Below are 24,242 nucleotides of genomic sequence, written 5' to 3' on the forward strand. Positions count from 1 at the left end.
TCACCTGTAGTGTATGTGGCTGAGCATCTCTGGTCATAGTATTTTGGGGGTAATGATCTTTTGACCTCTGAACGGGATGCCATTTTGCAAACTGATCTCGTCTTGAAAAGGTCAGTACTCTCTCACTGCGAATGGTGTTTCCTCTTTCAGGTCCAGTCAACCAGTGAGAACCATGGACTTCAGTGACTGCAGATGTTCGTCCTTGTCCGTGTGTTATCTGACCTGGGCCAGGTGGTGATCTGGGATGTTTAAATAATCTGCCTGGTTGATTTGTTGAACATCTTGTTATTCCTGCAGAAGTGAGCAGATGGCATGCCGCTGATATGCCGTAGCTCTGCCTGTGCATTGCACCATTGCCCTGCTCATTGTGTTGCTGATGAACATCTGAGGTCCCAGCTTGTCAATGTCCTTCAGGCTGTAGTTTTGCAGAGTCAGGAGCATCCTCGGAAGCCTCTTGGACGCAGTGAGGTGAGGCTTGCCGAATATGGCAATGAGTGGCTTGTGGTCAGTTTCCATAGTGATCATCTCACAACCATACAAGTACTGATGGAAGCGCTGGTAGGTGAAGATGATGCTGAGGCACTCTTTCTCGATTTGTGTGTAGTTTTGCTCTGTGGGAGTGAGAGCTCTTGAGGCAAACACTAAAAAATGCTACTTGAACTTGAAACGTGACTGGTTGGCCCTCCTGCATAAGGCAGCAACCAAGTCCACTTTGACTGGAGTCACTCTGGATTGTGACAGGCTTTGTTACATCATAGTAAAACAACAGTGGCATAGACGAGGCCAGAGATTTCAACTTCTGTACCGCTGCCTCATGCTTGGGTAGCCAGTGCCATGGTGTCTCGTTGTCCAGCAGCCATCGCAGAGGCTTGCAGACTTCGGACAAGCGTGGCATGAACTTTGCGAGATAGTTTGCAAAGCTGATGAGCTGCTGCACTCCTTTTGCATCAGTCGGGTTTGGCATGTCGAGGTTCGCCTTCACTTTTTCAGGGTCCAGCTTCAGGCCTGTGGCTGAGAGAATATGGCTGTGGAAGTGAACATCTCTCACCTTGAACTGCAGCTTCTTCAGGCCAAGGCGCAGCTTGATCACTCAGCAGCACCCCATCAGTGCCAGGAGCTTTACATCATGGTCATGTTCTGCTTCTTCACCAGTCACCACAGCCTACAACCAGGATATCATTAGCGATGGGTCTGATGCCCTTGAGCCCAGCCAGTAACTCGTGCTGCTTGCGCTGGTAGACTTCAGGTGCCACGGAGATGCCAAATGGGAGCTTGAGCCAGCGTTTTCGACCCCAGGGGGTCCAGAAGGTGGTCATGAGGCTGCTTTCCTCATCCAGCTTGCATTGCAAGACCGTATCTCGAGCATCTACCAGGGTGAAGATCCTGGCCTTGGGAAGCTTGTAGAGGACGTCCTCCAGTGTCGGCATGATATAGTGAGAGTGTTTCAGTGCCCGGTTCAGATGCTTTGGGTCATTGCAGACCCTCAGTTTCTCTGGCTTTTTTACAATGACCATATTGCTGATCCAGTTAGTTGGATCAGTCACAGATGTCATGTGGCCATTCGCTTCATACTCATCTAGCTGTGCCTTCACAGATGCTTTCATTGCAATGGCCACATTGCTAGAAGCGCACTGGACTGGAAGTGCACCTCCCCAGGTACTGATTCAACAGGCCTGTTGAATATGTCGTCATACCTGCTAAGCAGTTGTTCTTTGGACAAGGGTCCATGCTGGACATGCTCCATGGTGTGCAGGTCATTTGGTATTGTGAAGTGAATCAGTCCTGGATGCCTATTGGCTCTGTTGTGTGTCTTTGCTGTTTGCTCTTGAGCGAGGCATTGCTGCATCTGTGTGTGTTTTCTCAGCATGGTACAAGAGACTTAATAAACCGATTTGTGCAAGAAACTAACTGTTGTCTCCGTTTTTGTAAGTGAAACACTACACTGGTATCAGAAGTTAACATTGTTTGACTAGGGACAACAATCCTCCTTGGGAGTTAGCCGGGTATTTAGTGTCAGTGAGTTGGCCGGTTCGCTAGCTGCTAGTCTGGATTGCTATGGTGGGACAAGAGTAAAGAAGAAGAAAAGGAGGAAGGAGCATGCGGGTGGTCGGAAGACATGGTCAGGGAATTCAGAACTACGCAAGAGGTGAAGGATCACCTGCGGTGAGGATGGCTGCAGACGCGGGTGTGACTCCCTCATAGGCGTTTCACGCCATTTCTTCTTCCACTTGATATGGGACACAGGTCGAGGCTCAAGATGTAAACAAACAAGGCGGCGCCCATCACCCAACAGCTGTCACAGCAGTGAAAACGCCCAAGTATTCCGGTAGGTCAGAGTGGGAGGCATTCCATGCCCAATTTGAACTTTTAGCCCAGGCATAGGGGTGGTTGATAGAGACTAAAGCACTACAGCTTGACTTGACTTGACTTGACTTTGTGCCTCACGGACGATGCTCTGTCCTATCCCGCTCTGTCCTATCTTCTGCTGCTTAGCCTGGAGAGCAGACATAGCTATGGGGGCTGGCGGTTTGGACGGTGTTTACAGCCTGAGCTCCTGCGTAACGAACTGAGTAATCGATGCAGAAAATCTGGGGTGCCGCTGCGGGTGTTGGCCAATGACATAAGAGAACATGACGTGGCGGGCATATGCACATATGCCCCCAGAGGTACAGAGTGAGCTGGCATGGGACCAGTTCATCAGAGCCCTCCTCCCCACTGAACTGTGTGTCCAGTTACAGCTGCAGCATCCGCAGACTTTGCAGGTGGCTTGGAGATGGCTGTGGAGAGGGAGAATGTGCGGTGCTTGGCTGCTGGGATCTGTCATAAGGAGATCCCACCTGATGTGAGGGCTGCAGTGGCGAGCTCCTCAGAGGGCCAGCATGGGTGGCTTTAGTGACTGAACTGAAAAGGGCTGTATCACTACAACAGACATCACGCGAGTCACGTTCGGGTCCCAGGGTCTGCTGGGGGTGTGGTCAGCCAGGGCATTTGGTCAGGGAGTGCCCCAAGTCACCCAGGGCTCAGGGAAATAACTAAGGGCCCACATAGAGGGGGTTATGCAGGCCCCAGCCCCAACTTCAGTACTGTTTACTCAAGTCTCGCCATTGGCAAGAGGGGCCCAGCCGGGGGAGCCAGGCTCCACTTCCCCCAGAAGCAGATGTTAACAGATGTCTGGAGCCTGTCGTCACTGTGGGGCGTACCTGTGTTGGGTACTCTTATTATGTCCCTGTCACAGTGGAGGGGGTGCCCTGCTCTGCTCTAGTGGAAACAGGGTTGGACCCTTTAGTCGACTGGTTAACGTAGTCGCCTGTGGTGTGGGAGACCTGGGTTCGCGTACCGGCGGCAGCAGTTCCCGGCTGCCCCCTGAATTCGCTGCAATATTTTAGGGTGGCCCGGCCAAACCTGGGACTTAAATCCCATTGAAAATTTGTCCTAAAAAGTGCTGTCCATCGATGTCTATATAATTTGGCAGAATTGGAACAAATTTGCATGGAAGTATGGGCAAAATTGTAAAAATTTTACTGTTCAAAGCTCATTAAGACTTACCAAAGGAAACAAACAGCTATGATTACTGCCATAAACAGGGTGTAGCTAAAATGTACTGTACTGACTCGGGGGGGAGGGGGGGGTTACATGAGAAATACAAGTCTTTCACTTTTTTTTAAATGTGCTTGAATTAAACAAAAAAATGCTTCATAATTGTGTGTACTTTTAAATTAGACAAGGCAGAAAATATTTCAATGTATTAAAATTTGGAGGTGTAACAGAACAAACTATATAGCACTAGCAGTTGAGAAGGTATTTGTCTTACTTTATAATGGGATTGTTCTTGCTCTGAGCCTTCAGTCCAATCCCAGAGAGACACCATGCTGTTAAGACCATATCAATCCAGCTCTGGATTTTCTCTTTGCCAAAGAGAAAATGTTTTAAGTTTAGAGAGATTCATAAGTCAGCAACCACTGTAAAACCATTTGGGGGGTGAACATCTTTGTTTAGGGCGGATTACCTGACATGGAGACATAAAAGTCTGAAGACAGCCTTTTCATGAACTTTCAGCTCACCGATCCATCAAATAACCTCAAACGACTCAATTTTTGTTCAGGGCTGAAAGAGAAACTATGCAAGGTTTTTGAGTGAAAATTGAAATGTACAGCCCCATTTCAATTGAAGACTCAGATCTCAACATTTGTTTAGCTTTTTTTTTTTGTTTAGAATTAATATTATCATGAATATTCACATTTCCTACAATAAATCTGCCAAAATTGCTGTTTGAACTCAGCCATAGGCATTCAGTCCTGAATGCTTGTGACCAAGCACCTGTGGACAGACAGGTTACCATGCAAAAGAGAGTATGAATGTTACCAACCCTACCGATGAGAGAGACAGTCTGATACAAACCCACAATTTACCCTTTCCCGTCTGTACAAGCACAGACACAGAATAGAATAATCCTTGACAGGCTGCATTTGTAACAACAAATTGAGACATATGAAAACTTGAGCAAAAGGCATCTTTAATATTTTATATTCAGTTGAAATTTAGATACAAAGGACGTGATTAAACAATTCTTTCCGCCTATCCAGAGCAAGCATTCACAGAACCTATCACCACAAGAGAAATTATATTGTCCACTGTTAAGGAAAAATGTTTCTACATTAGCTGCAGGATTTCTCTAGAATGGGATGAAAATGATTAAATCACTGTGCAATTACTGTTAGTGTATGGATGATAGCAACTCTAAAAAAGAAACCAATAAACAAGATGTTGAGGCTGTGATGACTTCAAAAGATTTTTCTGGAAATGCTCCCCTGACAAATACAAGAACAGTTCTGTCCGACACGCTTAACACAAGTTGTAAGCCTTATTATTCAAATGAGCCTCTTTTCACAGAGGTGCTACGAGTTCTTAATCAGAAAATTAGATGCTCATTCTGAGTTAGACTCAATTCACTGTTAATGGTGCAGCTCCAAACATGGTCTCTTGATGTCCCCACCCTTTCTATCGTTCCTACCATTGCAAGGATTTTCTTAAGCCAAACTGATCTGTGTTTAACTCTGATTACTCTCAAATCATCTGTAAAATCTACAAATAGAAATGCAATTTTATGGGGCACTTCATCAGCTCTTGTTTCAATTATGAGTGCTGTTTTTGCAGCACCAAGATTCACACAAAAGTTATCATAGTTTTTAACATACTCTGCAAATCAGCATGATACAGAGTGCATCGATGTCAAAACGCCCCTTTAACAACATTGTCAATCCACGAGGTTCACCATCATTGTGTCTGCTAGCAGTTCAAATCTCCAAAATGGCTCACGCATGTTTGGCAAATATAGCAACTTAATTAGTTACCTTTTCTTAACTCTTTACAGCTGAGTATGGGTATAGCAGGTTGTCTTTACATGCTCAGCTTGAAAGAGCAGCCTAATTTAAGTTCTTCATGTGGGCATGACATCTAGTGATAAACATACTGATCACACCTGGCTTACTCTAGCAAGTATTTACTTATTCCAGTATTGTAGATGGTTTACCTTCTGCTACTCCTCCTTACGTGTTGTTCCCTTATTAGCATGTCCATTTGTTTGCGCTTTAGCCTTCACTCCTTCAAGGCTTAACTTTCCCTCTGCGGCAAGTTTGCGGATGAGGTCATGGGGACCCTTCCCCATTAAAGCAGAGGGATGTCTGTAGGACCCTCCAAGGCGATCCCACAGTGTGAAGTACTGGCCATAGTTGTAATCGAAGAAAAGGTGGTGGTCCGTGTGGTGGGCTGAGCCATTAATCACCTTCGTCAGAGAACCCGGGACCCAGTAGTCACCATCATGGATAGAGATGGTCCAGATGTTAACAAAAACATACAAGGCCAAGTAAAGTACTTTATGAAGGGGAAAGAAGAAGGGGTAAATGTGGTAGGGTAGTCCTTGAAGAAATCCATCCACTGGGTGAAAGGCATGACTGGCGAATGGAGTAGGGATCTTCCATATGTGGTGTGGTTTGTGAAACATCTGATTTGAGCAAGAAAGCAGCATCGTCAGTAAGGATTTCACGACGTACATCTAAAAGCTCCTACCTGAACATCCATGTTGTAATCAAATCATTAACTCTTAACACTAAGTATAAATAGATGAAAATATGAATCATGGATATGATCACCTTGTAGATAAGCTTATGATGCAGAAAACGATGGATCCAATAGATACACATGTCGGTGAAAAGCAGGAAGGAACCCATACTCAGAAACACTCCGGGCCAACCTGCGAAAACAAAGCCTGTGTCTGAAATCTGTAACAGCCTAATAAACATTCATAGTTGAGATTTATTTACTATGCCACTATGATATTCAAAGTGTATGAACAAGTCAACATTTCAAATTCTGTTTCATGAATCCTGTTACAACAACATAACAGGAAGAAAAAAATCCCAACACCTGAGATTTTTTTGTTTCAACATCCTAAACGGCATCAAAAGCCAACTCTTCAACTGTGCCAAGTAGTAATCATGTTTTACAGATAGCTTTGTACTAGACAACATTTTCAGCAATACACCTACTCTCTCGCTCACTGCAACAATTAAATCTGAATAACATCCCATCCTTCTGAGAGGAGTGTGCTAAAATAAGCCCTATCAATTACGGTTTAGGTTGGTGAAGATGTTTCCTTACCCATGGCAGATTCACTGACATTGTCATATAATTTGCTGTAGCCCCTGACCTCAGCAAAAAACAGGGCAACTGTGGGGATGCTGATCCAGGGGAGAGAGGTCATTGCATACTTGATCTCCCTCTGTACCTGATTCTGAGCAGCAGAACAGATCAGGAATCAATATATGCAGACATTGTTATTTTTTTCAACTATAAGTCTCTTTAAAATAATCAGGTATCAATATACACCACCCCTGCACCTATGTCTGGTCCTCCTTAGTCAATTACTTATACTCAACTTGCACCAGTTGTGTAGTCAGTGTAGTGAAATGCTAAATGATAAGTATTTTGTAATCTACTGGACAACACATTTTTTCAAACATTTTGCTTCCTGGAAAAAAAAAAGAGGGATTATGATAGACAATGTCAAGCCGAACACAAAAATAATTTAAGATTTGCTGTATGATGTAGGAATTTGGAGAAACATTAAAATAACTTTTATTGAATTTAACATGTTTGATTGCATAATGATGCTGACACATTGTGTCAGTTCAACTGAGCTTAAAATGTTTTGCAGCTGATTTTCATTTGTACTCAGCATCTGGTGCCTCTCGTGTCAGTGTCCAACAACAGTCGGCCAGCATTGATGGATTCCAGTTGCCCTGATACCTCTTTTCCATGGTCACAATGTCCTGGTGAAACCTTTCACCGTGTTCTTCACTGACTGCACCAAGATCAGTAGGGAAAAGTCTAAGTGTGAATGCAAAAAAGTGAATTTTCAGTGACATGTTGCACTTCCTGGTTTTGTATGCTTTAAGCATGTTGTCAAGCAGCTCAATGTAGTTTGGTGCTCTGTAGTTGCCAAGAAAATTCTCAACATCCTTAAATGCCTTCCATGCTATTTTCTCTGGACCCACTAGTAGATCTTCCAACTCCCTGTCATTGATGACCTGTCTGATTTGTGAACCAACAAAAATGCCTTCCTTAATCTTGGCACCAATTATTCTTGAAAACATGTTTCAAATAGCAAAATCCATCACCTTCTTTGTTCACTGCTTTCACAAAAAATTTCATCAGTCCGGGTTTTATATGAAGAGGAGACAGAAATATCTTTGTTGGGTTGACAAGGGGTTTATGTGCCACACTCTTCTGCCCTGGAATGAAATGCTTACGCAGCAGCCAGTTCATTTTAATGTAATGTGACTCTTTAGCAGGGCTATCCCATTCACAAAGGAAACAACAGTACTTTGTATAACCAAGCTGCATTCCTAGCAGCAGTGCCAACACTTTTATATCACCACAGATGTCCCAGCCCTGATTGTTGTACTGTTTGTGTTTAACAACAGTTCCATGTTATTGTAGGTTTCTTTCATGTGTACTGCATAGCCAATGGGTACTGAAGGGTGGACATTGCCATTGTGTAACAGGACAGCTGTCAGGCTTAACTTTGATGAATCTATAAAAAGACGCCATTGTTGTGGGTCATGCACGCAATCCAAAGCCATGAACAATCCATAAGTGTAAGTGCAGAAACAGAGGTTGTCAACCTGCATAAAGAAGTTTGTCAAATGTTCTTGATGGTTCCAAAAGATAGAAATTTTTGTACCTGGTGACAGCAAACCCCATTCTTGCAATCTTGAACCAAGCAGTTCTGCTTTAGTTTTTGACAAATCCCTGTCCCTGACCAGGTCATTTAATTCGGGCTGTGTTATCACATGAGGATAACCAGGCATAAAGGGTTCAACATCTGGATCAGTCATTTTTCACATATGGTTCATGTGTTGTGGCAACTTCATCTGCCCCATCTAGGCTCCATGTCTCTTGTGGCTTCGGTGCTGGCGTGTCATCATGTGGCACTGGTCTCATGGCTGAAGGCAGATTGGGGTATTCAACAGATTTCTTATTTTCAGTGGAGAAGCCAGATACATTGGTCAGACAGAAGTAACAGTCCGTCATGTGATCCTTCCATTCTCGCCATATCATTTGGACTGCAATTGGCATTGACTTCCAAGTACCTCTGAGCCAAGCTCTCAGGTTGACTGCACATGTTGCACAATGAAGGTGAGGAGCCCAGGGTTTCTCTTCGTCACCAATTTTACATCCGAAGCCGAGCTCATAGGCTTTCTTAATAAGTGAAGTCATGGTGCGTCTTTGAGCCTTAAGCGTATACTTGCCACAGATGTAACAGAATGTATGGCCGCTGTTGCAACATTGATGAGACGTTTCTACTGTATTAAATCTTCCTGAAGACAATACATCCTATTGTTAAGTATACTCACTATGATATTGCCTGAAGAACATGTGCATCAACATGTGTCCAAACAGCATCTGTAAATATCAGCAGCTTTCATAGCCTGTCTGTCAGCATCTAACCTGACTAAGCATGCCCAGGCATGCCTAAGACAACATTTGCAGAGCACCTACACTGAGTGCATGCCCAGGCATGCTTGGACTGACCAGAACAGCTTGCTTTGTGGACAATATACAATCCATCCATCCATTATCCAAGCCGCTTATCCTAACCAGGGTCGCGGGGATGCTGGAGCCTATCCCACCAGTCACTGGGCGGCAGGTGGGGAGACACCCTGGACAAGCCGCCAGCAATATACTAGTAAGTCAATTTTTAGTAGCGAAGCCAGATACATTGGTCAGACAGAAGTAACAGTACGTCACTTAGACTCAAAAGTATGTCTGTAGTCATATGATTGGAATATCACAAAAATAAGTTATATCTACAAAATGGTATGTGATAGGAAATTTTTAAGGTGATTTTCATGATCAGTGGCCAAAAATCCATAAAATACACCCAAAAATGTTCATGAAGCAAAGTCTTCGTTATCCAGTGACAAACTGCTCAGGTTAATCTTCCATGTGTCTTTGTAAATTCTTGGTATTCTGTTTTTTGGGGTTTTTTTTTTAAAGTACTGGTGATCCACAAGTTGCACATTTTTCCTATTTGTAAGTTTTATTTTGCTTCCTAATTTCCTACACTGCCCTTGCCCACTTAGAAAAACTCCTTATATGTTGTGTTAGATCCTTTATGGTCCATGAGTAACCCACCAAGTCAAATCACTTGTTTGTGTGAATTTATAGATAATGAAACAGGTTCTGATTTTTACGTGACTGTTTTCTGATGTGATTGCAGTAATTACACCCCTATGTTTGGCAAAATAAAAACGACCTAACATTGAGGGAAACATTTATTTTCATGATGTAATGTAAGGCAAATGTAAAGCCAAATATATGTAAGCACTATACCTCTAAAAAGTGTGGGTGTTTCATGAGATTGTGGTCAAAGATGAGGTAGTAGCTGATTGCACCCAGGCCCAAGTAGAGAATCGCAGCCCCTAGATTTGTCAACACCAACAGGCTGATAATCTGGCGCAGTGCCCCATCTTCAGGCCATGATGCAGGGTACACATATGGGGTGAGGACATAATGGTCAGCAACACTCAGCACAAGATCCATGGCTGAATCTGTATGAGAGATACACAGAGAGACACAGAGAGACACAGAGAGAAAGAGAGAAACAAGTTGAGTTTTTACTACAAAGACTATATAATACAATTGTGTGTAAGTTTTATTTTTGTGAGATATTCAATTGTAAGTACAGGAATTACAGAACTAAGCATCAACAATACTTAACCAGCCCATACAAACATACAATAACAAAATCCACTACACTATTTTTTTAAATAACATAGACCTTTCCCAGGAACATTTGTGGAGCCTTGCAGACTTGATTGATTCCATCAGTGCAAATATTAATCAATTTAAATCAAACCAGAGAACCTGCATCTTATGCCACTTCCAGAGTATGAAAACAAATTACTAATACTACAATTTAGGACATAAATAACTCTTATCTAGTCCCCATCAACTCCAAAAAGTAGAAGAAGAAAAAAGCGAAACGTTGAGCGAGGCTCATAACACAATACAGATCTGTGTCACAAATCTCAGACACAGACTGGATGAAGGCAGGTTTCACTCACAGGAGATTTGTTTTCAATATTTAATAAATCCAGTGTTTGTTTTAGCCTTGCTTTGCGACTGCTAACTGAAGCGAAGCCAAAATAAATGGAAATCAAACTGGGTTTACTATCTGTACCTTTTACAAGTTGCAAAGCATTGGAAAGATGGTATAACCAACATTCCCGTGGCCTCTTTTGCAAACAGCTAAGGCTGTTCTTGATTGTGCTGTCAATAACCAAAAGGCTTGTAACTGCAAAAACGGCAATGTTATATATTGCTGAAAATATTGATCACCATGTTAAAAGGAATATGGTGTAGTAGCCAATTAGCTATCGAGTATCTTAGCTAATTTACTACAAATTGCGCACACCTTATATCTCTCCCGACCACGTCCCAAAGCCTTCCGTAGTGTTTCAGATTAGTTTGAATGAATGACTTTTCCGTCTTTCCAGGCTGTCATGGGCTCCAGCCATTTCAGTAAGGTTTGAAAATCGACTTGTGGTCTTAAACCTTGCTTGAGACAACATGCAGGGTTTTTAGTATTTGTCAAACTTAAGTTAACGTTGCGGGATAAAACAGGTGAAAGAGCAGATTGATTTGAGAACAAAAAACATGTTTAAAACATGTCAACATGACTGTTAGCCTAATAGCTTAGATTGAAAGGAATTGTGGAATTGGGGTAATTTCTCAAAAACTTCTCACTTAACGTTATGCTTCGAAAAACAGTGGGGGGTAATATCAATTAACCGCTACAGCACACTCGATTCGTAGTAAATGGGCTGACACACACACACACACAAAACAAAAAACAAAACACCGACAGTATTGGAATAGACTGATAATGTTGCTCCAGTATAAGAAATCACACCTAGATCATTTTCTGAAGCCTAAAAAAAAAAGAAGAAAATGTTGTAATGTCACTCTACCTGCTCGGACGCTTGAGGTCCTCCACAATCCAGGTGAAAATTATGTAAACCTGATCTAAACTACAGCCGGACAACAAACCCTCTGGCCAGCCCCTCGCCACACAACCCGCTGACGTCACCCAGAGAACATCCAATCAAAACGCAGTTCTCCTCACGAAAGGTTTGTTACTTCCTCCCGATTGGACGATAAGTAAACTGGTCATGGTGCTACGAATCATTGGGGGGCAGTGCCAACAGCGGCAAGCGTCCGATCCTGAAATTTTACAAAAGGGCGAAAGGTGATAAGCTAAAGATAAACTTTTTCGGAATAACATAATATATTGGTATGATTTTAGAGTTAAGATTACATGTAAAAGGTAAATGGCTAGAGCAATTGTAAATTCCAGTCTACGCTTCAGATCAGTGAAGTAGCAGGGCCGCGTTTTTTAAGTTGTTTACCAACTGCTATTCAGTGACGCGAAGAAGAGGTGGAAGTGGAGGAGGCGGAGGAGAAGAAGAAGAAGAAAAGGTGGAAGTGGAGGAGGCGGCAGAAGAAGAAGGATAAGAAGAGGAAGAAAATACAACACAAAGTACATTCTATGCATGATGACATTAAAGCACATGATTAACCCTCGAATAAAACTGAGCATTTCAGTAACATTTCAAAATATATTTCACAATCGGCTCCAGCATCCCCGCGACCCTGAGAGCAGGATAAGCGGTTAAGATAACGGATGGATGGATGGATGGATGGATACATCATCACAGTAATTGTTGTATGAACATCAGTTACATCACCACATGTTGTTTTACGAGCTACTTTCACTGATTCATTAAATAATATACTAATTTTCAAGTTCGGATTTATGTTTCAATCACCTCTCGCCGACAACGTGCAAGTTTAAAACGGAGACGTATGATATATAATGAATAAATAATCAGGGGTGGACACCATAATCGACAAAAAGAGAACAGTTTGAAGGCAATTTAACGTTTCACAAAACTCGAGTATGAAATTGATCTAATACATTTCTGAAAACATTAGGGAACATTTTGCCTGGGTAATAAAGAGCTGGAATTTGCTTTTTCCCCTTTTTTTTATTAAAAGTGCCTTTTGTTCCCCCAAAATAGTCCAAAATGGAATAATTTTCATCTGGAATGTTGAGGTTGAATCAGTTCATCTGGATACAACGTTTATGGACAGATACGTTTCATCACTCAACTAAGTCCATCTTCAGCCGAAATTGACCGCAGGTCTCCCCACCACTATATTGTAGCGAATTCGGGGGACAACGCAACCACAGGAACTGCCGCGGCCGGGAAGCGAACCTGTATCGCCCGCACCGCAGAAGACATCGCTAACCGCTAAACTAAAGGGTCAGACCCGCGAGCCAGCGGCCAGCGTGTCTTCTTATCCATGCGTTACAATATTATTCAGAGAAACAGAAAAGACGTGAGAGAACAGTTTGCAATAGTCAATAATCTATACGCTATAATCTCATCGGCAGAACAGTGCTTGGTAAATTAATTGACAATACAATACAAATAACTTTATTAATACCACCAGGGGCAATTTGTTTGGAGAAGCTTGTGAACACAAAACACAGTAACCACGCAAACAAACAAATAATGCAAACACCAAATGATAACACCCCAGGGAGGTAAATGTGGAATAAAATCTACAAAATCTATAAAAGTACAGAAACCAACCCACCATGCAATACAGGTTGTGAAGCACTCAACTTAAAGGCAACTAATTGTAGGTTAAGGCAAAAAGACGAGTTTTAAGTTTGGATTTAGGACTCAGCAGACTCCGACTGTCTGATGGCAGCAACTTCTTTTTAACTTTGGGTATACACAGGAGCCCCGTATTTTGAGAGTGAAGAGCTCGAGATGGAATATACGATTTAAGGAGACAAGACAGATATGATGGGACAAGTCCATTTAGGATTTTATAAGTCAGCAGACGTGCATTGAAGTCTGATCTAACATAGATAGGAAGCCAATGAAGGGAGACAAGAATTGGTGTAATATCGTCAAATTTCCCAATTTTACTTAGGATTCTAGCTGCAGCATTCTGAACCATCTGAAGACTTTTAGTACTAGCACGTGGCAGACCTGAAAACAGAACATTACAGTAATCAAGTCTAGATGAAACAAATGCATGTATTAGAGTCTCTGCATCAGTAATGGACAGGAAAGATCGAATTTCAGCTATGTTATGCAAGTGGAAAAAGGCAGTTTTGGCGATTTCTTCAATGTGCTTATCATAGGAAAGACTGGGAACAAACGTAACACCAATATTTTTTGGCTACCACACTTTGTGAAATCCCAGAGTTCTTGATTGCTATAATTACTTGATCAAATTGGTGTCTGTCTAGCAGGGCCAATGACCAGCATATCGGTTTTATCTGAATTTAAAAGCAGAAAGTTTAGTGACATCCAATTTTTCACAGCAGCCAAGCAGGCCTCTAAATTAATCATTTGAGTATGATTATCAGCCCTTATAGGCACATACAGCTGTGTATCATCAGCATAGCAATTGAAATGTATTCCATAGCTCCGTATAATTTGGTCAAGAGGTGAAATATAAAGAGAGAAAAGTAGAAGGCCAAGAACTGACCCTTGAGGTACACCATCTTTAACGTCAGAGAATTTTGATGTAATATTACTCTAGCAGTCACGTGTTTTTCCAGATAAGTAGGACTTAAGCCAAGAGAGAGCTAAACCGGAGACACCAAAATTACAATTTAATCTGTCTAATAATATATGGTGATTAGTGGTGTCAAAGGCTGCACTGAGGTCCAGTAGTAGAAGCACAGAAGTGGAATCAGAGTCCATAGCTAGTAAAAGATCATTCACCACTCTGGTCAGAGCAGTTTCAGGGGAGTGACAGGCCCAGAAAGCCGACTGAAAAGGTTAATATAGATGGTTTTCTTCTACATGGGTCGAAAGTTGTTGATACACAACTCTCTCTAGTACTTTAGAAAAGAATGGAAGATTAGAGATTGGTCAATAGTTATTAAGAGACCCCGGATTGAGGTGCGTTTTTTTTTAGATAGAGGTTTAACCACAGCTGTCTTAAAACTGCTGGGAACAATGCCAGTAGTAAGTAATAAATCAACAATGTCTTACATTGTAGGTCCCAGGAAAGGCCAATCAATCAATTTGCATTCTTTATAGCGCTTTTCTAGCTGCAACAGCCACTCAAAGTGCTTTACAATTAATTAATTCATACACACACACACACACACACACACACACACACACACACACACACACACACACACACACACACACATAAAACATTGTTGCCGTCTTGCCACAAGACAGCGGCAATGAGCAATAATGACTTAGGGTCAGAGGTCTTTAAAACGTTTTGCTGGTAAGTAGGGTCAAGTAGGCAAGTAGTTGGTTTAGAAGCTGACATGAGCTTAGTCAAAGTATCAAGAGAGATAGTCTCAAAAGCTGTAATAACAGGGACTATCAGTGACTCGCTGTATAGATATGAATTTGGTAAGACAGGATCTGGAGTTGAAGAACTAATTTTGTTTATGCTCTCATCAACCTTTTTGCAGAAAAAGTCTAGAAACTCATGGGCCATATAAAATAATAAAAATAAAAATAATTAAAATAAAATAATAATGACAAATTTTCATCTAATGATGTGAAGGCTAGTTGTTTGATATCCAGTAGCGTCGCCACTCCCTTTCTGGGTCCACAGTGGTCTTTACTAGACTGGTTATCCCTTGCTGTTGTCTTGAAAATGATCTTCCACCAAGCGACGTGCAATTCAAGCCGTTGACTTTATTCAAGTTCATCTGCCTTGAAGCTGCATCCACTGACCTGCTGCCATCAGCTTCACCATTACTCTGGAGGGGGGAGCCGGTGGGGTGCTCCTTGCTCAAGGGAGCTCCAAGGTGCAGTTTAACATCATGTCATGTCTAGCCTGGCTGTCGACGAGATGTGGAGCTGCACATACACTGCTGCGACTCTTGCACCCATCGGGCCCGGGCCAGCTCCGGAGTGCAGCAGAATGGGGCCTTGGGTGATGGGGTCAACGGGGATGACTGACCCTTCAGGTGGGGGCTATGTAGCGACTGGGGAGGGCGGTCGCTGGACTATTGACAGTTTTGTGCTGGGGGAGTGCAAGGGATTTTGGGACTGTTAATGTTCGTGTTCAGATTGTTTTTGTAATGTGTTCATGTTTTGATTATTGTTGTTTGTTTAGGGGTTGAGTACTATGTTACTGATTCACTGACTGTAGGACCATGACCAAGATTAATGTGTTTCCAGATTGACCTCGTTAGGGGAAGCCATTGTTTGGCAACTATTGGAGGAGCAGAATAAAGGAGCACTCCTGGGGTCATGCGGTGTATGGGACACATGAGCTGCCATACTAAGTGAATCCTTGCCTCTTGCCTCTACTTTCCCGTCAGCTTCATTCGGTTCTGACGGCGTGTTAAAATGAAACAGCACTCTCGGGCTCTTGCTGTGTATGTGTCATGACAGTCGCGAATAAGAGATCTCTATTTCTCATTCTTCCACGCCAGCTTGCCACAATATATTGTCTTCTACACAATACCGGATAAAATCCATTAGTTAATTTGGATCTTATGAGCTTGTTAGTGCTTTTTTTTTACCCTTGAAACAAATAGTTTCTACAGCTGATGAATTTAGATTAGGTTTGATTGTAGAGCACAACAAAGATCCTTTGATTAGCATAATAATAGCAGAGGGAATGGCTTTTTACAGCCTCATGTTGTTAATCTAAAATCACATCTCAAAAGAAACTCAAACCACCCACTTCTTGGAAGCTAGTTTTATCCCACGATGCATTACTGGTGGAAATGAACGCCTACAAACATTGACGTTTTAATAAGAAAAAGAAGTGTGCAAATAACTGTAATTTTCAGAAGAAATAGGCTTGGACTGTTGGTGCAATTTGCCTTTTTGCCCGTGTTTAGATGAAATGGTATACTTTTTAAAAAAATGCTGTTGCAACTGTGATACTCTAATATGACCGCTGCAGCTCTTATATACAGACTGAACAACACCATCACAGAAATGACTCCAGTTCTCTGTATCTAAAGGTTTAATGTCTTTCAGTCATCTTCTACGTAGGTCATCACCTTCAAGTGCGTGAGGTAGTCAAGTGGAATACACCTTTATAACAACAGCCTGCGTTTATGATCAGATACATCCCTATCCTCTGTCCTCATAATGTCTTAATTTTTCTCATGTTTTATATTTTGGTTTCAAAATAACATTTTTGGCAAGCTTCAAACCACTCCAATTTTGGCAGACAAAATATAAGCTACACCCTCCATAGGCGTTGAAACACCACTGACGAGCACTCTCAGGATGATAAATATGTAGGCTGATGCAAGATCAAATATGACTGATAGCCCACCAGTAGCTTAAACAAAGGGCTTTTTGACCATTTTGCATCATTTTGTGAGAATTGGCTTTTTAATTCATTTATTTATTTGTGGGGTTTTACTTCCAACTACCGTAATTCCTATAAAATAAAACACCAATGCGTTTTTTTTTTGTTTTCTTTAATTGAGAACTGCCTTTAACTGTACAATTTCTAGCATTACTACTGGTAATGAATGACGAGATCAGACTAAATGACCACAAGATGTCGCCATTGATCTATAAGTCGCAGCCATTCTGTTACCTTTTCCTCTTAGCCTGGTGCCCCACTGGTTAGTACTGTTGCCTCAAGCCAGGTCAAGTCAGTTTATTTGTATAGCCCATTATCACAAATTACACATTTTTCTCAGTGGGCTTTACAGATACACAACATCCTGTCCTTAGACACCTCGCATCGCATAAGGAACAACTCCCTAAAAAAGCCCTTGAACAGGGAGAAAAAATAGGAAGAAACCCCAGGGAGAGCAAGAGAGCAGGGATCTCTCTCTCTCAAGATGGACAGATGTGCAAAGGATGTTGTGTTTACACAACAGAACACAATTTACAGAACACAACATTGAAAGAGGATAACAATTATAATGGAATTATAAGATATATGAAGAACATGATGGGGAGGATGCCAAGCAGTGTCCAGATGCCACCAGAACAGCCCAGGACCTGAGCTACGTGACCACCATCACCATGTAGACCTGACAGGACAGACTACACATGCACACAGGGGAGACTCACAACACACCATTCACACACACGGGAGAAGAGACAAGAAGAGAAGTTAGCCACACATCGGAGAGAGAGGATACAACATTGAAACAGGATAACGAAATTAAATGAGTATATACAATCTATTCCACTTTCTTCCCCACTTTCTCTGTCATTCATTAAAAAAAGTTTTTTCAAACTTCATCTGGTACAACACGCGTCCTAGGCTCAGGCTTTTCTTGTTACATTTACCGTATGATAGAGGTGGATTAAAATGACCAAATCTTGTACAGTATTATTAGGCAGGTGAAATTAGAGCAGGAATGTTTTACTTTGTGAAGGACCACCCCACCCCTACTTAAATCTCAATGGAATCCTGATTAATGAATATTCCTTTAAGCTTATATTTGTACTTAGCAGATAAGGGCAAGCTAATCAGACTAAAAACCATTTTCTTAAAAATGCATTAATGATTTGGCATAGTTCTGTTATGTAATTGAGAGAGACTATACAATTATCTCAGTTTACTCCAATATTTGGTAACGCTGATTTCCGGCCAGGAAGATTGGACCCAGCATTTAAGACTTGGGCATTTTAGGGTATAGCTAAGCCGCTAAGGTATCTGACCTCTATAATAGCAATGATCTCATGTCATTTGAAGAACTTAAGGCCACATATGGAATTCCATCAAAGCACTTTTTTAAATATCTTCAACTGCGAAGTTTATATTGGCCAAGTAGTAGTTTGAAACTTCCCCCTCTATCCACCCTAGAAGATCTTGTTCTGAAATCTTTAGATTCTAGGGGACAGCTGTCTTTATTACACTATCTGTTTATAAGTAAGAGCAGAGTCTTCACATAGTATATTGCAAGTGTGGAGATCAGATTTGCAGGAGAATTTAATGGAGGAAGAATGGTCAGAAGCATGCTCTTTAGTTCAAACCCAAATTGCAAACACACATTCTAAACTACTGCAGTACAAATGGATAAGCAAACAGTACATTACGCCAACTACGTTACATCACTTTAACCTTAATATCCCCGACACTTCTGTATTAAATGTAATCACCATTTGTTCCATTGCATGTGGAATGCTCCCTGATAATGTTTTTGGAGGAAGGAGCTGAATCTGTCTAGTCAGATCATTGGTAAAGAGGTGCCTCTTAATCCTAAATTATGTATTTTGAATATTTACCCAGATAGTTTTGTGACCTCTAAAAATGTAAGATCCCTACTCAACATCTGCTTTCTGGAAGCTAAATGGTGTATAGCCTGCTCATGGTTGAAACAATCTATACCTGTGTAATTTCACAATGGCTGAAAGGAAAGACTTTGTACTTTGCTTTAGAGAAGACAAGTTATATTACAAAGAATAAGCTTGGCAAGTTTTGGGGCATTAGGAACATCTCTGTAACTTCCTGGAGAATCATAATATTGAATATTGAAGTTGATGGATGGAATGTTGAACTGTATTGAACTGATTGCCATTTAGGGCTGTATCCCCCCTTTTTTCCTTTTTTTTTTGAACAAGTCTACTACTACTACTTTCAGCTGCTCCCGTTAGGGGTCGCCAGAGTGGATCATCCGTTTCCATCTCTTCCTGTCCTCTGCTTTCCTCTGTCACACCAGCCACCTGCATGTCCTCCTTCACCACATCCATAAACCTCCCCTTGGGACTTCCTCTTTTCCTCTTCCCTGGCAGCTCCATATTCAGCATCCTTCTCCCGATATACCCAGCATCTGTCCTCCACACATGTCCAAGCCATCTCAATCTTACCTCTCTTGCTTTGTCTCCAAAACATCCAACCTGAGCTGTCCCTCTAATATACTTGTTCTTAACCCTGTCCTTCTTCATCACTCCCAATGAAAAGCTTAGCATCAACAACAATAATTATTTTAATTTATTCATTATTGTTTATTCATCATCATCTATGCTATATTTTTGTACACACATATACCTTGTTCTGTGTTGTTCTTTCTTCTAAAACAAAATAATTCAATTAAGAAATGTTAAAAAAAAAAAGAAAATGTGATGAGGAGGATGACAAGCAGTGTCCAGGTGGCTACCACCACCACGGAGACCTGGGAGGACTCACATCACACCATTCACATATACAGAAGAGAAAGAAGACATCATCATTCATAGAGAGAAAAGATGCGAGATACGAGAACAGTTTGCAATACTCAATAATCTATACTCTTTAATCTCATACTCTTTAATCTCATCAGCAGAACAGTGCTTGATTAATTGAGACAGAAACCGACCCGCCATGCAGTACAGGTTGTGGAGTAGTCAAATACATTACATTACAGTCATTTAGCCGACACTTTTATCCAAAGCGACTTACAATAAGTGCATTTAACGTAGGAAATCAGGAGAACTACAAGTCATCAGAGGTCATAACTGCATCTTCTCTCTAAACAAGCATCTAGGAGCAAAACCAGTGCTGATTTTGAAGAGGAGAAATCTGCAGGAGTGAGCAACCGATGCAATGTTTGCAGCAAAAGACAGTTGGTCGTCCAGGATCACACCCAGATTCCTTGCAGTCCGAGTTGGCATCACCACGGTGTTGTCAATGGTGATGGCCAGGTCTCGGTGCGGGCAACCTTTCCCCGGGAGGAACATTAGCTCTGTCTTGTCCAGATTGAGCTTCAGGTGGTGTGATGCCATCCACTCCGAGATGTCAGTCAAGCACGCAGCAATGCGTGTCTCTACTTGTGTGTCAGAGGGAGGAAAGGACAAGATCAGCTGGGTGTCATCGTCATAACAATGGTAAGAGAAGTCATGCAAGCAAATAACAGAACCCAGGGATGTCATGTTCAGGGAGAAAAGGAGAGGACCCAGAACCGAACCTTGCGGAACGCCTGTAGTCAGTCTGTGAGGCTCCGACACAGATCCCCTCCGTGTCACCTGGTAGGAACGATCTGTCAGGTAGAATGCAAACATTGAGAGTGCAGAGCCTGTGACACCCAGCCTCTCGAGGGTAGAGAGGAGGATCTGGTGGTTCACTGTGTCGAACGCAGCTGACAGATCCAGGAGTATCAGGATAGAGGAGAGAGTTTGCTCTTGCAGCGTGCAGCGATTCTGTCACTGCAAGGAGGGCTATTTCCTTTTTAAAAAATTTATTTCTGATTTTTCCCTTTTTTCTCCCAATTTAGTGGCCAATCGATCCCTATTTTAATTCAAACACCCACCCTCATACTGCATGCTTTCGACAACTGCATCTCTCCGGTCGGCAGTCTCGAAGGAGACCGCCTCCCCACTTTCGTGACAAGGCGACTCCAGGCCGAACCACTGTTTTTTCCGACACAAACAGAGACGCATTCACGTGATGAACACAAGCCGACTCCGCCCCCCTCCCGAAGACAGCGTTGCCAATGATTGCTGCTTCATCGAGTCCGGCCATAGTCGGATCTGACGAGACTGGGGCGCGAACCCCAGTCCCCAGTGGGCAACTGCATCGACACAAAGCCGATGCTTAGACCACTACACCACCGCGGACCCTAGGGCTATTTCTGTCGAGTGACCCACCTTGAACCCAGACTAGTTGGGTTCCAGGAGGCTGTTCTTGTGGCAGTATAAAGAAAGTTAGTTAAAGACAGCACATTCGAGAGTTTTGGACAGAAAGGGTAGAAGGGAAACCCGTCTGTAGTTTTTGATGTCAGAGGGGTTAAGTGATGGTTTCTTGAGAAGGGGGGTGACTCTAGCAGTCTTGAAGGCAGATGGAAAGCATCTGCCTGGAGGGAGGTGTTGATGAGGTGGGTTAGAAGGGAAGGAGTTCAGGTGCTATAGACTGAAGAAGAGGGGAGGGGACCGGGTCAGGGGAGCATCTGGTGGGGCAACTGGATGTGATGAGGTTGAGGACCTCGTCGGGGGAGAGGGGAGCAAGCTGGGATAGAGTGGGACATGGAGAGGTGAGGAAGGGTGTAGAGCAGTGTTTCTCAACCAAGTCCTCAAGGAACCCCTATCCTGCATATTTTCTTTGCAACCCTGAATAGGTACCTGTTTGTAGTTATTCAACCAATCAGCAATGAATTTTGTCAGATGTTGCACACCTTGCATAATTAAGTGCTGCGAGATGATTGGTCGAGTAAGTACAAGCAGGGCTACCTATGCAGGGTTACAATGAAAATCTGCAGGATAGGGGTTCCTTGAGGACTGTGTTGAGAAACACTGGTGTAGAGGGTGGGCTAGTGCAAGGAGCGCTAACCGGGTGGTCAGAAAAGGAGGATTTGATGTCATTTACCTTCTTGTCAAAGAAGTTAGTGAAGCCATCAGGGAGAAGGGAGGAAGTAGGAGGAGGATGTGGGGGTTGAAGAAGTGTAGAGAAGGTTTCAAAGAGTTTCTTAGGATTAGAGGCAGAGGATAGGATTTTAGAGCGATAGAAGGCAGCTTTAGCAGCAGAAAGGGAGGAGGAGAAAGTGGAAAGAAGAGTTTGGAAGTTTAGAAGGTCCTCTGGGAGTTTGCCTTTTCTCCATTTGCACTCTGCCACTCTTAGGTTCCGTCTGTCAGTACGTACTCTTAGGCTCCATCTGTCTGGTGTGCAGGCCTGGAGGTGAGGGGACAGATTGTCCAGAGAAGACAAGAGGGTAGAGAGAAGAAGATCTGTAGCAGTGTCATGGGTAGGAGAGAGAAAGATTCCGGTGTAGGGAGGATAGAGGTAACAGAAGAAGAAAGATCAGTGGCGGAGAGAGCGCGGAGGTGTCTACAGGTGGAAACCATGTGGGTAGGGGGAGGGGTTGAGGGGGGAGAAGAGAGGGAGAGAAAGTAGGACATGAAATACTGGTCAGAGAGCTGGAGGGGAGTAACAGAGAGATTGGAAATCGGAGTGTCTAGTAAATATAAGGTCCAGCTGGTTGCCGGCCTTGTGGGTAGGAGGAGAGAGTGAGAGGTGAAGGTCAAAGGAGGAGAGGAAAGAGAGAAGAGGATCTAGCTTGTCAGTGTGGATGTTGAAGTCACTGAGAAGGATAAGTTTAGAGTCATCAACAGGGAAGTGCGACACAAGTGTGTCAAGCTCCTCCAGAAACTCACCAAGGGGGCCTGGTGGGCGGTACACAACCACAATGGTGAGTTTGACTGGATAAGAGACAGTAACAGCATGAAACCCAAAAGAGGGCGGAGAAAATTGTGAAATGGAAACAAGAGAGTATTTCCATTTCGGGGAGATTAGCAGGCCAGTACCACCACCTCACCTCCCAGCTCTTGGAGTGTGAGACAAAGAGTACACATCTGACAGAGCTGCGGATATGGTAGTGTTTTCTGGTGTGATCCAGGTCTCAGTTAGAGCAAGAAAGTTGAGGGAGAGTAAGGATGTGTAGCCTGAGATAAACTCAGCTTTCGGCACTGCAGACTGGCAATTCCAGAGCCCTCCTGTCACCACTTGCTCACCGTGAGTAGAAAGAGTGGGATAGATGAGATTGGTAGGGTCACAGTGCCTAGGAGTGACCCAACATCTATGCCAGCCCCGGGAAGAGGAAAGGACAGGAATGCGAAGGAAACACATAGTCTATACTAGGTACACAAAATACAGATGACTGACTGGATCCAAAAAGAGCAGTCCTTGCTTGACGAAGTCTTGGCTTGAAAAAGTCACGCTTGCCTTTGTTCACTCTCACCTTCAACCTAGACCTGTTTGCCCTTGGCTTGTTTGCCTGATGCTACGCTTGGAAGCAATGATTTAAAAAACACTGATTGCTAATTGTCTGCCAGGAGTGCAGGCCACACCCTGGCCAATTAACACCCAATTGGCCAAAGAGCTAACCTGAAACTAGGCCTATTGCCCAGAAACTGGTCACTTGTGTAACACTCTTATCAAATCTCACACAAAACTATGAAAACTGCAAACAGCAAGCTACCAAGGAATATAGTATTTATAATCTAAAAGGATAACTAAGTCAAAACAGCTAGGGAACAAGAAATATTTAAAGACACACTAGGTGAAAACAGCTACAGCTAGAATAAGACAGCTACAGCTAGAAAAAGATCCCACTAGGTCCCACTAGGAACCAGCAGCAGACCTATAGAGAAAAGCAGTAATACTCAAGCAGTTGGAATAAGACTAATAGCAACTTATTAAGCAAGAAAGATGATACCTACTCTATTCTAGATGCAGCAATTCAGCAGCAATTCAGCAATCACCAGCAATTCAGAATCACTCCAGAAGTTAAAATGCACAGATATATCAAAACAGCAGTCAGTTATATCAAAACAGCAGTCAGTTATAGCAAAACAGCAGTCAGTTATATCAAAACAGCAGTCAGTTATAGCAAAACAGCAGTCAGTTATATCAAAACAGCAGTCAGTTATATCGAAACAGCAGTCAGTTATATCGAAACAGCAGTCAGTTATATCAAAACAGCTGGTACTTGCCTCACAGTAAGATGATCCCAGGTTCGAACACCAGGTCGTCCCAGGTCTTTTCTGTGTGGAGTTAGCATGTTCTCCCCGTGTTTGCGTGGGTTTCCTCCGGGTGCTCTGGTTTCCCCCCACCATTAAAAAGACAGGGTTAATACGCCTGTCTGCCTCTGACCAAGGCAATGGAAAGAAGAACTGGAGTCCCACTGCTCCTATACATTAGGATGGGAACTTGAA

At 42.8% G+C, this 24,242-nt stretch overlaps 1 protein-coding gene across 1 annotated transcript; it reads right to left on the bottom strand.

Moving 5' to 3' along the window:
* Window positions 1–4,496: 4,496 nt before the first annotated feature.
* Window positions 4,497–11,683, bottom strand: sc5d (sterol-C5-desaturase). The gene is made up of 5 exons (XM_056285056.1): window positions 11,535–11,683; window positions 9,895–10,112; window positions 6,658–6,790; window positions 6,150–6,250; window positions 4,497–6,001 (listed from the first exon to the last, which is right to left on the bottom strand). Exons 2-5 carry the CDS (start codon window positions 10,102–10,104, stop codon window positions 5,537–5,539), a joined length of 909 nt encoding a protein of 302 aa, XP_056141031.1. The 5' UTR covers window positions 10,105–10,112; window positions 11,535–11,683; the 3' UTR covers window positions 4,497–5,536.
* Window positions 11,684–24,242: the final 12,559 nt, after the last annotated feature.

The sequence above is a fragment of the Lampris incognitus genome, chromosome 8 (assembly GCF_029633865.1).
Source record: "Lampris incognitus isolate fLamInc1 chromosome 8, fLamInc1.hap2, whole genome shotgun sequence".
NCBI classification, from domain to species: domain Eukaryota; kingdom Metazoa; phylum Chordata; class Actinopteri; order Lampriformes; family Lampridae; genus Lampris; species Lampris incognitus.

Coding starts and splice junctions, on each gene's coding strand:
- sc5d (XM_056285056.1), bottom strand. CDS start 10,104: ATGGATCTTGTGCTGAGTGTTGCTGACCATTATGTCCTCACCCCATAT. Junction 6,791..9,894: donor AACACCCACACTTTTTAGAG/GTATAGTGCTTA, acceptor TCTGCTGCTCAG/AATCAGGTACAGAGGGAGAT. Junction 6,251..6,657: donor TGTCAGTGAATCTGCCATGG/GTAAGGAAACAT, acceptor TTGTTTTCGCAG/GTTGGCCCGGAGTGTTTCTG.